Source organism: Dermochelys coriacea, chromosome 9, assembly GCF_009764565.3.
Source record: "Dermochelys coriacea isolate rDerCor1 chromosome 9, rDerCor1.pri.v4, whole genome shotgun sequence".
Taxonomy (NCBI): Eukaryota; Metazoa; Chordata; order Testudines; family Dermochelyidae; genus Dermochelys; species Dermochelys coriacea.
In genome coordinates, this window is record NC_050076.1 from 224,740 (window position 1) to 240,566 (window position 15,827).

Consider the following 15,827-nt stretch of genomic DNA (forward strand, 5'->3'; position numbering starts at 1 on the left):
TGTAATAGGATTGGTGGTTTTCTGTGCCATCCCCGCACCCCATGGTAGCATCCTCTGGTGGCCAGCCTGTCCCTTCACTCCAGCCAAATGCCTGGGACTAAGCCAGCCCAGCCCTGCCCCACGCTGCCTCAGGCATTACTAGGAGATGGCAGCAAAGTCCTGGGTGGCACCTACACAGGCCAGGCAGTAAAAAAAGCCCTGGCAGTGGCAGCACTGTTCCCCAGGCTATCATCACAGTACCCCTTTCCCAGAACCAGCACCTCCAGAGCCCGCTTCAAGTCTTCGCATTACCTCTTCTCTACGGACAGCATGCAGGGAAATCTAGAAAGGCAGCATCACCCCTGCTGACCATTAGCAGTAGCAGCCCGAGCTCCTCTGCTGCTGCCGGGGAAAAGGAGGGTAAGGGAGACTTACCTGCTCAGCACTGCCCTGCCTCTGAGGCCACAGCAGCAGCACTACCAGTCTGGGGACACTATTCTACCAAATGTGTCAGGACTGTGTGTGGGGGGAGGGCTTCACCCCCCCTCCACTCCCTGCGGTGGCACTCAGGCTCTCACTCCCTCTATGGGAGGGAGGGGGAGAATGAGAGTTGATAGCAAAGGGTAATGCAGGCTGAAATCCATTTAGAGAGCCTCAGGGCAGATATAGCTTGACTCTCTACCTCTCTGTTCTGGTTATAAAAAGCCTTGGTGTTTTTCTAATTGCTTTTGTTTTTTGCAGATAAAAGGCCAGTGCCTGTCTGTTTCAGGTGTCAAGACTTCACTCCTCACTGGAGGCCTTCAGCTTTGGAAAAATATCAGAAAGTGGTTAGTTTGACTGATAAGAAACTCTGTAATTACTTTAGGGGTGAATTTTTGGGAGAAGGCAAAGAAAGATCTTTGATTTAGAAAAGTAATAAATAGTGGATCTGCTATGAGTGCTCCCAGCTTGCTCACCCTTCTGGTTCATGTGATGGGGTCTAGGAAGGCAACTTGCATCCTGTGATGGGACATAGAACGGGTGGTTAATAATTCGAAAGGAAGTTTTGTGAGAGTTGACAGAAGGAGGTTGAGGGCCTACTGAAACATTGGCCTTACCAATTGTGGAAAAGATCTAACAAGTCCTTAAAGGAATCTAGTTGTCAAAGGATGAGTGAAAATAGCGTGATCCTCAATAGGAGGCTGAACAGCACTGATTACTGTCCAATGGATCCATAGCTAACAGAGAGAGACCTGACATCTTAAGAGTAACTAAGTAGGTAATTTAGGATAGCAGGGATCCCAGTGGACTCTGGAGATAACTGGTGTTGTCATGACCAAGAGGAGGAATGTTTCCATTTGGCTTAATAACTTTTTATAGTCTAATCCTTTCTGCTCTGGTTGAGGATGGATTGAACCGCTATTGAGCATGAAAGCTCTACATCCAAATACAATACCAGTCCTTGAGTTGCACTGGCACTGGTTTGGGACGCCTTACTGTGCTATTGTATTAAATCAACAGATCCAGAAATGGTCAGATGTCGATAGGTGGATAGGTCAAAATTCTCGGGAGGTCTGAGAACCCTGACTTGAATTGAGCTCAATAAGGATGACCTGAGCTCTATCATGACAGATCTTTTGCAGGACTTGTGGAATCAGAAGGACCGGATAGGAGGCCCCTCCAGGGTAATAGAAGGTAGCTGCCCTTTGAGCCTCAGCTCAGAGCATTCTGGAGTAGTAAAAAAGTTTTCTGTTCTCTTTTAGGCAAACAGATCCCATGACAGTATTTTCCCTACTGGCTGAAGATGTTGTTGAGAACAAAATCGTGAATCTCCCATTCGTGGTCTGTTGAAAAATATCTGCTGAGTGTCTGCTAGGGAGTTCTACATGCCTAGTAGATACACCGCTAAGAGAGTGATGTGATGTCTGATAGTCAACATCGAGTTGGTGTATCTCCACACAGAGAGGGAGGGATCTTGTTTCTCCCCTGCTTGTTTACACAGAAGACAGTTGATATATTATCTGATATTACTTGCATGTGACAGGATTGGCTGAGCAGAAGGAATGCACTGCAGGTCCAACGGACTGCCCTTAGTTCCAGTAAGTTGATGTACATTCCAGCCTCTTGATGGGTCCAAATCCTGGTGTGGTATGATTGCTTGTAAGAGCTCCCCAACCCAATATGGAGGCATCCGACTATAGTTGCCTCTGATATACGGGTCAGGAAAGGAAATCCTATCCCAACTTTCTCCACCAGGTGAGAGAGACCAAAACCTTGGCTGGAATTGTTACTTTGGCACTGACTGTCTTTTTCTAGTGAGTAGATAGATTGAAGCCAGGTCTGTAAACAGCAGAGTTGGAGCCTGGCAATTGGTGTAATGTGGATTCATGAGTCCATGTGGCCAAGGAGGGAAAGACAAGCCCTGACAGTGGTATGAGGTTTGAGGGTGATGTGACATTCTTCACTCCAAAGCACCTGATACTTATCGTATTGATGTAATTATATGTTTTGTACAAAGTATGCCTTGTGAGGTATCATTCTAAAAGTCTTGATCTGCTAAACATTACTATATCATTGGATTGTATGTGCTGTCATTGTATGTGAAGTTATAAAGTTTGGCTAAGCATGTGTTACTGAAAGATGTTGTGAAATTGGAAACACCCACAACTAGCCTTTCAGGTATCTAGACAGTGCTAATGGCCCATCAACAAAGACAGTGGACCATGGAAGAGCGTATCGTCAGACAGCCTATGGATAATGGCTGCTATGACTCAGCAAGGTATGCAAGGGCATGTGACCAGACCACATGACATTGAACTCCATTTTGGTACCTATATTTTTCCACAAAGAGGCTGGTAACTTGGCTTAGAACAAAGGGGAGAGTCTTGCCATATGGAGAGACTATGAAAGATGGGGAGTGACATCATTTCGGAGGCTCACTCCCCACACAAGAGAACACCTGGAAACACCTGAAGAACAAAGACTGAACTGGGAGAAGTGCTGGTCCCAGGCTAAAGTGATTTCTAGCCTGTGTATGGAAGCTTGGTGGACTGCTTGCATCATCAGTCAGGGTGAGATATTGCTGATTCAAATCCTATCTAGTATATTAGGCTTAGATTGCAGTTTTGTTTATTTGCTAGGTAATCCACTTTGATCTGTTTGCTATCACTTACAATCACTTAATTAACTACAGAAAGATAGATTTTTAACTTGTTTTGTTTTATCTTAACCAGTGTGTTTTTGAGTGAAGTGTTTGGGAAAAATCTCAGCTCAGTTAACAAAGGCTTTGTGCATATTCCTCTCCATGTAGAGGGAGAGGCGAACTGGGTAATACATTCATACTGGTCAGGTGTTTGGGACCAGGTGCAGGAGGGTATAAGCTCTGAGGTCCTAGGCTGGATATCTGGGGTATTAGAGAGGGTACTAGTCTCTCTATTGTGGATTCATGCCAGTGGCTGGACAGAGCCGGCATGCAACTGCAGCTGGGTCTGTTCCCTGCCTGTGTGGACTGTTGGTGGGAGGTTAGGACCAGAGTGCAGGGTCTGCAGCTTGTCACAGCAGCACAGTGTGAGAGGGAACCCAGGCTGGTGAGTCAGAGGGCTCAGTGGTACCCCAGTTCCAGGTTGCACTCTGGGGGTGATTCATCACTATGGTAAACATGGGGTGCTTTGGAGTGCAGAATGTCAAGGTAATGTGTTTTATTAGATTGCTCATGATGTGGAATCTCTCGGTGGGAAGATAGGCTCTTGCTGCAGTTAAATCCAAGGTTGCTCCTATGAAGCCTAAGGTCCTCATGGGCGTCAGAGTAGACTTTTTTTTTGTAGTGATGTAAATTCCCAGGGAAGATGGAGTAGGAATGCTGTTGCTGACTAGCCTTCTGTGATGGACCTGCCTGTCAGAAGCCAGTTACTGAGATACAGAATGACAGTAAAATCTCATTCAAACTGCTACTACTGAAAGAACATTTGTGAAGACTCTGGGTGATGCAGCTACTGTGAATGGAAGGACTCTAAATTGGAAGTGGTCCTGCCCAATGAGGAATCTAAGAAATCTTCTGTGGGAAAGGTGAATATCTGTATGAAAATGAACATCCTTCACATTGAGGGCTGCAAACCAAGTGCCCTCTTCCAGAAAGGGGATTATTGATGCCAGTGTGACTGTGAGGAATTTCCATATGAATACATTCAGTTGGCGTAAGTCAAGAATCAGTCTCCTTCCATTGGATTTTCTTGGGACCAAGAAATATGGCGAGTAGAACCCAGTCCCCTGATACTGAGGAGGCATTGGTTCTAAAGCCTCTTTCTGAAGAAGAGAGTTTACCTCTTGACACAGAATTTCCTCATGAGCGTGGTCCCTGAGAAGGGGCCCGAAAAGTGGTTTGTGGTGGGGAGGCAAGATAAACTCATTTACACAGCATTGGTGGTTATGATGTTTAGTTATTTCTGTCCAGTTGAGAGCAAAGTAGTAAGGTGACCACCAAAGGCAGGGGGAGTAATGATGCATGGCATCAATGTCAGCATGCTGTCCTCAACCGTATCATCTAAAGAATCCCTTAGATATTGGGTGGTTGTTGTAGAGGTAGAAGTACCCATATATCTAGGTCTTGAGGTCCTTTGCTTCGTACATGAGGTTCAACGTGAGTGTTCATGATAGAACACCTAAGGAGGTGGTCTGGGGTGTATATGTTGCTTATGATGATTCCTTTGGGGACTGGGGTGTAAATGTCCAGGAGTATAAGTTGTTCTAGGGACTTTAGAGTGTGCAAAGACTTTCATGCTTTGCATTAAAAAGGTTAGACTCACCAAAGGAAAGGTTCTGATGGTATTCTGGACATCCTTGGGGAATCCTGAAGATTGCAACCATAACTCCTTAGTACTACAGCTGTGTTGATGGTTCTAGAGACAGTATCAGCTGTGTCAGCTGCCCCTTGAAGTGATGTTTTGGTCATCAGCCTGCCTTTCACAATGAGGGCTTGGAACTGGGCCCTGTCTTGCTCGGGAAGTTTGCCTTTAAATTCTGTACATTTGGCATAATTAAGGAAATTATATTTTGCATCATTGCCTGGTAGTCAGCAGCTCTGAATCAGAGACTAGCTGAAGAGAATACCTTCCTACCCAAAAGGAAGAGGCATTTAGTGACCTTATCAGTTGTGAGATTCTTGGAATACCGAGCCCTGGACTTCTCTGTAGCTGATTGCACAGGTGTTGGGTACTGGATGGGTAAATATGGATTTAGCCCCTTTTGCTGGTACAAAATACCATTTCTCAGCTCTCTTTGGGGTAGGGCAACAAAAGACAGGGGTGTGCCACAGTGATCTAGTGAATTTCATGATGGCTTGGTTAACTGGAAGGGCCACCCTCGAAAGGCCAGAGGGCTGGAAGGTGTCCAATAGACCCTGTTGTGTGTCTTGAATCGCTCTGATGTATCTGCAGTTCAGCTGCTACCCTCTGCAACAACTCCTGGTACAGTTTGTGAACATCAGGTGGACAGTGGGATGAAGGGGCAACTGGCTCATCTAATGAGGAGGATGACATACCATACAGACCTGGCTTGATGTCTTCTTCCTCCACAAATTCTGATGGAGCCAGTTGTTATTGGCCAGGAGAGGAGGGTCTGTCTGATTCCTTCACACATCCTAGGCCTCTGTTGTACGGATCCTACAAGCCCCAATAAGACACGGAGAAATCATCCAGAGGGGGAAGAACCAATGGCACCAGGTACCAGTAGTCCCCTGGAAAACCATATTTGGAAGGAGGCAGGAGATTCCAATACCTTTTTCGATCCCTGACCAACCTTCCTTGCCTTTTGGGGGTGGGTGGAGGAGCCTCATCGGAAGCATCAGATTCACTTGACATGATAGGCACCTGTTCTACTGGCAGCACCGATGGAACCAGTGGGAGGACGTTAGTTATAGACATCATAGGGGCTGATATTCCATCCCTCAGGGTGGTTTCCCTGGGTGCAGGGATGTCTCTACAAAGAGCTGGATCTGATAGCAAGGGAGATTGTGGGCAGGGCAAAGCGAAGATACCCTCCAGCAAGGTGAAGGTTTCAGTCCTCCTTGGTACCTGGGGGGCTCCTGAGGAAGGTACCAGTGGATCAAAGTCATCCATAGGTCTAATGTTTGGGGGATCATGCATGGAGAATGTTGGAGCTGTTGGATGGGATCCCAGCATTGAAATCCCAGAGAGACGCATTGAGTTCCACTCCTCAGGTTTGTAGGATGGATCCAAAGCCAGAACCAACAAAATCAGATCCTCCTTCTTCCATGCCTTTCGTTCTTGGACAGAAGATTTAGGGCTCACTGATTTTGACTGAGATGGAGAGGGGTCCTCTCTGAGACATATCTGGACAGAAATATGACTATGTTCATGATCTGTAGTCTCGTGAGAGAGTTTGTTAGGCTTAATAGTTTTTGCCTCAACTCTGGAGCTTGTGCTCAGAGGGGCACTGCTCATTATTTGAAGTTGTTATATGGGGTGGAGATGGGGTGTCTCCCTGGCCTGAATCTGAATGGGGTTTCAGAGCCTGCTCCATGAGGTGCTTCCACAGATGGAGCTCTCATCCGTCCCGAGTTCAGGGAGGGAAAGAATGGCAAATACTGCACTTTGTGGCAATATCCCAAGGCAATAAAAGCAGCGCCAGTGGTCATCTCTGATGGAGAAGAAATGGGAACAGAGGAGACAGTTCTTGAACCCTGGAACTCTTGGCGTAATCCCCCTTCAGAGGGAGAAGCATCCCAAAGTGGGGAGTAACTAAAAACTAACTGTAAACTATAAAATATTAAAATAGTAACTACTAAACTATTTACAAATTGTATTATACAAAAAAGGAAGACTGAAATGGACATGGGATTCCAACTCAGGTCTTATGGCAGTAATGAGGAACTGGAGAGATGTTGATTCGCACTGACCCTTCATGTCCTCAATTTGGAGCACAAGGAGATCTACTGCACATGTGTGGATACTCTCACTCGAATTTCTGGACTCAGATTCATAGATACCCATGTGTGGAATACACATAGGGACCATCACTTGAAGAAGAACTGTTTTTTGTTTTATACTATTTACTTTGTTGTCCAAGTCTATTATAGCAATAGATGAATGCACATCAGTTTGAATTTTTTTCTTAGTAGTTAAGACAAGAAACATGCAACTTGGATAACTGAACATCTCAAAAAATAACTCATGCAAACGGACTTAGAGAAAGACAGTATATACTTTCAGAACCTCTTTTAGGCTAGAGAGAGAAACAAAGTCACTCAACTATCAACTCAGCTATAAGGGACTCCAGCTAATGTGTAATGAAATACTTTTTGAAAGAAATCACTTTGCTATAAAGTAAAAAATCAGTTAAGCAAAACATTAAAAAAACAGCAATAGCAAATATAAACAACCCACTGGTTGAGGGCAAAAAGTATATATTGTCAATACTGTTGAACACTTTAGAAAAACAGATATTAATAGAATGGACCTTTTGAACAACCATACTCATCTGTAATCAAGATAACTTTCATATTAGACAGCAGAAAGAAGAAATTAAAAAGGTCACTTTAATAAAAATAATCATTGCTTAGAATTACACATTCTGTCAAATTCCACAGAACATTTATACTGTGCATAGAGTTTTTGCCAATGAAGAATAAAGCCCAAATATCATCACCTATAATGAATCACTGATCATAATAGAAGCAGCACTGAGGAGTGACTGAAAAACTTAAACAGCAGCTTTCAAGAGACACTGTCAGGTTAATAAAACCCAGTTTTTTAAGCATAAATTTACCTATTTGGCTAACATTACCAATTAGTTAACTTTTCTTCATCCTTGCTGTTTCTATTTTGTGTTACTCTGTTTCTACAATACACAGACTAGTCAGTTTCACTTTTGTTAATAGTTTCTTATCAATTTCACTTTCATTTTCTCAAGAGTGCAGCAATATCAGGGTTGCAAGCATAAAGAATACTTGTTTGCTTAAAATATTTTCTATTAATGATATTTCTATTAGTAAAATTTTGTTTTGTACCAAAATTGACTTGGCAGTGTCCGTTTAAAAGGATGCAGAGCTCCCAAACTCATTTACCTGTTGACCCATTCCCCTACCTTCTGTCCAAACTCTATAATAACAGTTAGTAAAATATCTTTCAGGAATTTATACTTGGCAAACAGACAACAGGTGGTGAGCCGTGGCTAAAACTCACAGTGCAAAGGTATGCCTGTCTGTTACCTTCTTCTTCAGCTCTACTTAATTTCCTGTATGTTTCATCTATCTGTTCTATTGTACCCTATGTCTTGATCCCAAAAATCACTATGATTGGGACAGTCCTGTGCCTGCTTGGAGCCTTAGTAATTTTGTTGGGAGGGGGTCTGGCCATATGAAATAAATTTCAGGATCGAAGCCCTGAGTAGTAATAACTTTGGGAAAGGGACTATCTTTTTAACACTACTTTTTTCAGTGCCTAGCACAATGGGGCCCTAAATCCCTGTGTGGGCCTTAAGGTTCTACTGTAATAAAAACAACAATACTTAAACTCAGCCTAGTCTTTAAAATGTAACATGCAATTAGAATGACACAGTCAAGGGGTTTCATTTAACAACCTTAATTCTGGTGCTAAATACTAGTAATCCATTGTATAACATTTGAAGACAACTCAAAATAAGCAGCCCTATTTCACGAAACTACTAAGTAAAAGCTTGAAGAGAAGGAGAAACGAACGCTAACTTACCCTTACTTTCATTTAAAATATTTATGCATCACACTTTTAAAAAAACAAGTATTTCATAGTTAAGCATGCAATTACGCCTTGAATTTATCAGCTTACATTGTTAGTACAAAACTTACTAAGTGCTTGTCTACAGAAGAAAGTTGCACCAGTTTAACCAAAGGTGGAATTTTAAACTGATTTAGTTAAACTAGTACAAAAGATCAAGTGGACCCTCTTACTTCAGTTTAAACCAGGCTGATTTTGATTCAGATTAAGACAATTAGTCACTCTTATATCAAAATGAGAATGTCCACAAGGGGTTTGCACCAGTTCAACTAAATCTATTAGTAAAAATCTATTTAAGTAAAAATGGTGCAACTTTGTGTTGAAAAGTACACTCAGTTATATAAACAGAAAATTTCTCAGCAACTCATCTGAGCAGATAAAATAAGACCACCTGATCAGCTCCAACTGCAATCCATGTTTATGTATCACGTGAATATCTGGAAAAAAATACCCAGACAAACCCAAACTTAAAGGTAGTAACAAGGATTCAAAATAAAGAAGGAACTTATAACACTTACGGTAACTACTTTCACTATCGCTGGCATTAGAAGTTACATGTTCTGAAATTGCAACAGAATGGAAAAATAAGGAAAACACACTAAATGACGGGGGTTCAAAAGAAAAACTGACAAACATAGTCAAGATGAAAGACAATACGGACACTGATCAAGGATATGAGACCCATAGATAATGCATATAAAAGTCTTAAGGTATTTCTGATAGCTCTAATCATTTAGCTCAATATTACACAAAAGAACTGTATTAATAAAAAGGAAACCATTAAACATTTCACATAAAAGTAAGAATATGAAAAAAATATAAATCCATGTTTCATGCCCAGTCCTGCAATCCTTGTGCATTTACCTCATGAGGAATTTTTGCTGTGCAAAAGCTGAAAGAATGCATCTTTAAGGTATACGCAAAAAAGAAAAGGAGTACTTGTGGCACCTTAGAGACTAACAAATTTATTTGAGCATAAGGTTTCGTGAGCTACAGCTCACTTCATCGGATGTTATTGTCCAAGCTTGTTACTAATGTAGGATGCACTTTACAGACATGTCACTAATCTGCATGGAGAGTCTAGCAGCAGAAAATAATGAAGTATACAATGAATATAGCAATTAGTTCAGTAGTAGATACTTTACCTTTTATGCTATGTTAATTAACCATTTATAATTTATCTGAGGTGCACTGCAGAATTAAGATCTATTTTGTTTTCTGTTTTGCTTTTAAGAACTTAACTGTCTTGTGCTGAGTATCAATGTGGAACTCATGCTTTTCACATAATAACCAACCCATTTTATGAGTTGTTTATCTTAATAAAAATGTGTTGTATGGTTTATCTTAATTAAAAATGACTGATTTACCAGATGTGAAAGTTTCTATGCTATATGTTATTTAAAAGTAAAATATACTTTGCTTTCCATTTTAGAGACTTAAGCACAGCAACAGTTTATTAACACAGGTGAAGGATGTACTGAAATATTAACCTGACATTTAACTTAGATGAATATTTACCTTTATTTTGTCGACAACTTTTGCAATTACTTATAATGATCACAATATTAAAATGCTTGCCGTTTAGAGAATGCATAAAGGGTATATAAATCAGCATTTGATACACTTTCAGAACAAACCAGCAGATGGAAGTTTACATGGGTAGGCTTTTTCTGTGTTCTCTTTGTTATGACTTAGAGAACAATATATATGTTCTAATAAGAATTTTCTCATTCCCTTCCAAGCTCAGCTTCTCATCCTACAGTGAATTCCTAAGCCTGTACTTACAAGCTTGTTGTCATGGAGAGTATTTGTGATCTCACAAATTCAGCATGGCTCCTTCACTCCAAGATCATGAAGAAAGTGGATTATGAAGGAGGGAATCCATGGTTGAAATATAAATAAGCTTTTCGTGATTTAGCAAATATAATAAAAGTAAGTTATGCACAGCATGACAGATAACCTGATTAATGTTTTCAATATAGCATCTGACCTAGAGGATTGAGTGATAGCATAGTGTTTTGCAAACATGTGCTCTGAGGCCCATGTGCATATGTCTGTCACAGGGATATTGTTCAGGAAGGCTATAGATGTAGCAATGGCATGCGCAGAGTGGGATCAGATCCCTGGTGGGTGTTCCTTGTTATGTAGTTGACAGCAGAGTTGTATACAAATAGAGGTCCATTTAGATAGTCTCTGGGTTGATATTGCACATCCCTTGGACATTCTCTTGTGGAAATAAATAGTCTTGAAGATTTCCAGAAGGGTTTGGTTCTTTCTAAGTAAAATGCTAAGGCTCGTCTGACATCAAGTCTATGTAGGATGACCTCTTGTGAAGTCTCATGTGGTTTTGGGTAAAACATGGGAAGGTGTATGGGTTGGTTTAAATAGAAAGATGATGATACCTTAGGCAAAAAATTTGGATGTGGTTGCAGTGCGACCTTATCTTTAGTGAACACAGAGTAAGGGGATTCAGCTATCAGTGCACCAATTTTGCTGGTGAAGTACCAGGTTCAAGTCCCATGGGGTTGTAGGTTGTTGGACTTCTCAGTACATGTTATGTACACCAGTAAGGAAGCGTCTGTGATTGGGTGAGCAAAGACTGATGTTCCCTCCACCTTGTGGTGAAAACAAATGAGGAGTCCTTGTGGCACCTAGACTAACAAATTTATTTGGGCATAAGCTTTTGTGGGCTACAACCCACTTCATCAGACGCATGGAGTGGAAAATACAGTAGCAAGTGTATTTATACATAGTACATGAAAAGATGAGCGTTGCCTTACCAGGTGCAGGGTCAGTCTAACAAGACAATTCAATTAATAGCAGAATACCAAGGGAGGAAAAATTACCACTACAAAAGTGATGAGGGTGGCCCATTTCAAATAGTTGACAAGAAGGTGTGAGTAATAATAGGAGGAAATTAGTATGGGGAAATTAGGTTTTGTAATGACTCATCCACTCCCAGTCTTTATTCAGGCCTAATTTGATGGTGTCCTGTTTGCAAATTAATTCCAGTTCTGCAGTTTCACGGTGGAGTCTGGTTTTGAAGTTTTTTTGTTGAAGAATTGCCACTTTTAAGTCTCTTATTGAGTGACCAGGGAGGTTGAAGTGTTCTCCTACTGATTTTTGAATGTAATTCCTGATGTCAGATTTGTGTCCATTTATTCTTCTGCGTAGAGTGTGATGGATCATCTGTTGTTTAAGAATATGTTTCACTCATTCTCTACATGCTAATTTGTCGTGTTGGAACCACATAGGAGCCATGGGATGACTTAGTTGGGGATTGGTCCTGCTTTGAGCAGGGGGTTGGACTAGGTGACCTCCTGAAGTCCCTTCCAACCCTGATATTCTATGATTTTATGCTTTGAGATGAAGTTTCTCTGGATTTGGGTGGAGTCTCCGACCTCCATTCTGTGAGAGGAGATCCACCAGCAGGGGAAGAGCTCATAGAGCACATACGTCCAGGTGCAACAGGTAAGGGAACCTAGTCTATCTTGGCCACATTGGAACAATCAGTATGACATGGGCCTTGGAGTTCCTTATCTTGTGAATGACTTGTGAGATTGGAGGTATCAGTGGGAATGCATACAAGAGTGATGTGTCCCATGAGATGAGGAAGGCATCCCCTAGCAACTTGGGTGCTAGTCCTGCCCTGGAGCAGAAAAGTGGGCATTTGTGGTTTGTTGCTGATGCAAACTGGTCTACAGATGGATAGCCCCATTATTGGAATGTCTATTGGAGGACACTGTCATGTATTTACCATTCATATTCCTTGGAGAAGTGTCTGTTTAACATGTGTGCTGTCATATTCTGACACCTCGGAAGCTAAGATGGTTATGTTGTAGTGAATGCACCAGTTCCACAATTTCAGGGCCTCGTTGCAGAGTGAATGGGAGCGAGTTCCACCTTGGTGACTGATATAGAACATGCATGCTATGTTGTGGGTCAGTATGCAGATCGATTCATTCCATATGATTGGGAGGAAGTGCCTGCACACATTGCATACCGCTCAGAGCTCCAGAAGATTGTTGTGGAGCTGAGTTTCCATTGCTGACCACTTTCCTTGTATGGTTTGCTTATCTAAGAAAGCACCCCAGCCTATCAACGACACGTCGGTCGTGATTATTAGTGATAGAGGATCCAGTTGGAAAGGGATCCTTGTGCAGATGTTTTCTGGTTTTGTCCACCACTTTAGTGACGCAATGACCTTTGAGGGTACTGTCACTCTTTTGTTTAGACTATGTTTGCTGGGAGTGTACACAGTGCTCAGACAGCTATGTAGGCAATGCATATGTAATATTGTGTGTCTGACAACGAACGTCATAGCTGCCATATGACCTAATAGTTGTAGGTAGATTCTGGCAGACATTTGAGGGCTGCTGGTGACTGTTGCAACAGTGCCCTCCCGTGTGGAATCGAGATAAGCCCTGATGAATTCCAGTTGTTGCATCAGGGTTAGTGTAGTTTTCTGTATATTTATCTGCAATCCTAGTGTCTGGAACAGTTCAATGATTGTCTCCACCATGTGTGTTGCTTCTTCCTGAGTTGCACCTTTCAGTAGACAATTGTCTAGGTATGGGAAGATCATCACTCCTCTCCTTCATAAGTGGGTCACCATTACTGTGAGGGTTTTTGGAAAAATTGGAAGGACAGTGGAAAGGTGAAAAGGTAGTACTCTGTATTAGTAATAGATGAGCCCTACCGTGAATCTTAAAAATTGCCTGTAATATGAAAATAAGCATTTTGGAGGTCGAGGGCTGAAAACCAGTCCTGCTTGTCTAGCGTTGGAATAATTGTGGCCAGTGTGACCATTTTGAATCTCTGATTCTGCACAAATTTGTTGAGTTTCCAAAGATCTAAGAGGGCTTCCATCTGTCGTTTTTCTTTTTGATGAGAAAATAATGGAAGTAAAAACCCTTCCCTTTTTATTGAGTTGGAACTTGCTCCACAGCATCCAATTATAGGACATGGTTCATTTCCTGTTGTAAAAGGTGCTCGTGAGAAGGGTCCCTGAAGAGGGACAGAGAAGGTGATAGGGTAGGGGGTAAGGAAAAGAAGGAGATGGTATAACCCGATTTTATAATCTCCAGTACCCATTGGTCCATTGTTATTGGTGCCCAAGCATGGTAAAATGGGTGCAGGTGGTGGCCAAAAGGTTTGGTAGGCATATTTGACAGCACAGTATTGTGGAGGATGTCATTCAGGGCCTCGGTGCAGAGTGAATGGGAGCGAGCTCCATCTTGGCGATTGATATAGAAATGCATGCTATGTTGTGGGTCAGTATGCAGATCGATTCATTCCATATGATTGGGAGGAAGTGCCTGCATGCATTGCATACCGCTCAGAGATCCGGAAGATTGTTGTGGAGCTGAGTTTCCATCGTTGACCACTTTCCTTGTATGGTGTGCTTATCTAAGAGAGCACCCCAGCCCTCAACGAAGACTTTAAAACTGTGACTTGGTAGTAGATGGTTGTGAGGACGAGGACTGAGTTTGAGGAGCCCTATGTCTTTGTGAGCGTTGTTTGTTTCTATTCTGGTCAAATTACTGCTGTTGTGGGCAATGGAAAGAGGTGTCTCTGCCTATGGTGTGTACCAGCATCTCTTATCAAGTCACTTATTAGGCCTGAAGTGCGCAGGGTGGCCTGAGAATCCTGCACAGTGTGAAGGATGTCATCCATTTTTGCAGAGAAGAGCTTCTCCTGATTGAAAGGGAGATCCTCCACTTTGAGTTGGAGCTCTTTTGGAATATTGGATGACTGTAACCATGAGGCCCTACGCATTACGATAGCTGTGGCTGTCATTCTTGCAGCAGTGTCTGCTATACCCATAGAGACCTGTAAAGCCGTAAGGGCAATTAATTGCCCCTTGTTCATGATGGCAGTGAACTGGGGGCGTTTTCCTCTGATAGAACCTCAAGGAATTCTTGTAGTTTACTGTAGTTGTCAAAGTTGTACTTTGCAAGAAGGATTGAGAAATTGGTGACCCAGAATTGGAGTGTTGTCGAGTACATGAACCAAAAAGGTCTAAGCATTTGTGTTTTGTCCTGGTGAGTGGACCAGAATTTGGGTTGTTTGCTGTAATGATTGGCAGCTTCCACCACCAGGGAGTGGTGAAGAGAAGAGAAAGTCCATCTCTGTAGCTGGTACAAAGTAGTTCCTGTCAGCTCTTTTACTTGCAGATGGTATGGTTGTGGGGGTTTGCCTAATATTTTTCTGCTGACTAGATTATGGTATCATTGATGGGGAGTGCAATTTTGGATGAAGAGGAAGTTACTCAACTTGTGCAGTAACGATGGTTTTTTGAGATAGGTGTCCCTATGGGTGGCTCCACAGTAGGCGTCTGTGTGCCCTGGCACCTCTAATCAGAGACTTTTGATAGCAGTGTTCTGTTGAGCCCACACATGTGCTCTCCCTCCCTCATGGTCTGCCTCGAGTCTATTTAGCACTGCACGGGCAAACCCCCCTCACTTCCTTCTTTACCACAGAGCCCTATAGAGAACTTTGAAGTAGAGGGGAGGAGGCGGGTTGTGGAGCACCCATAGGGACACGTATCTTGAAGAACCGTCGTTACTGTACAAGGTGAGTAACTTCCTCTTCTTCTTCAAGTAGTGTCCCTATGGGTGCTCCACAGTAGGTGACTCCTGAGCAGTACCCACCACTGGAGGCTGGGTACTCCAGAGTGGAGTCTTTTACTACAGAAAGTACTGTGGAGTCGAAGATCGTGTCATCAGCCAAACCTTCAGTGATCACATAATGTTCTGCGAAAGTATGGGCAGAGGCCCAAGTCGTTGCTCTATAGATTGCTGAGATAGGGGTATCCCTACAGAATGTGATTGAGGCATAAACTGATCTCGTGGAGTGCGTATGGACTCTGGACAGAAGCAAACTGCGTCCTTGATAAGTGATTAATGCACTAGAGACCCATTTGAATAGTCTTTGAACCAGTATCTCAGAGCTTTTGGATCTTTCTGTGGACGAAAGGAAGCGTTTAGGGGATTTCCTGAAGTCCTTAGTCCTGTCCAAGTAGAATGGTAATGTCCTTCTAATATCTAGCATATGCACAATTGTCTCCCAGTTGCCACAATGTGGTTTTGGGAAAAAACA

At 42.5% G+C, this 15,827-nt stretch overlaps 1 protein-coding gene across 28 annotated transcripts in view; it reads right to left on the minus strand.

The window, feature by feature from the left end:
- The window catches only part of DLG1 (discs large MAGUK scaffold protein 1), a 465,475-nt gene that overhangs the window by 28,317 nt on the left and 421,331 nt on the right, over positions 1 to 15,827 (minus strand). For 19 of the 28 annotated variants that reach the window (XM_043492521.1, XM_043492523.1, XM_043492520.1 and 16 more), the window contains one exon: positions 9,245 to 9,286. The exons of the other annotated variants lie outside the window; for them this stretch is intronic. In XM_043492521.1, the coding sequence (XP_043348456.1) occupies positions 9,245 to 9,286 (42 nt within the window). The remainder of the gene's footprint in view (positions 1 to 9,244; positions 9,287 to 15,827) is intronic. 28 annotated transcript variants of the gene reach the window in all.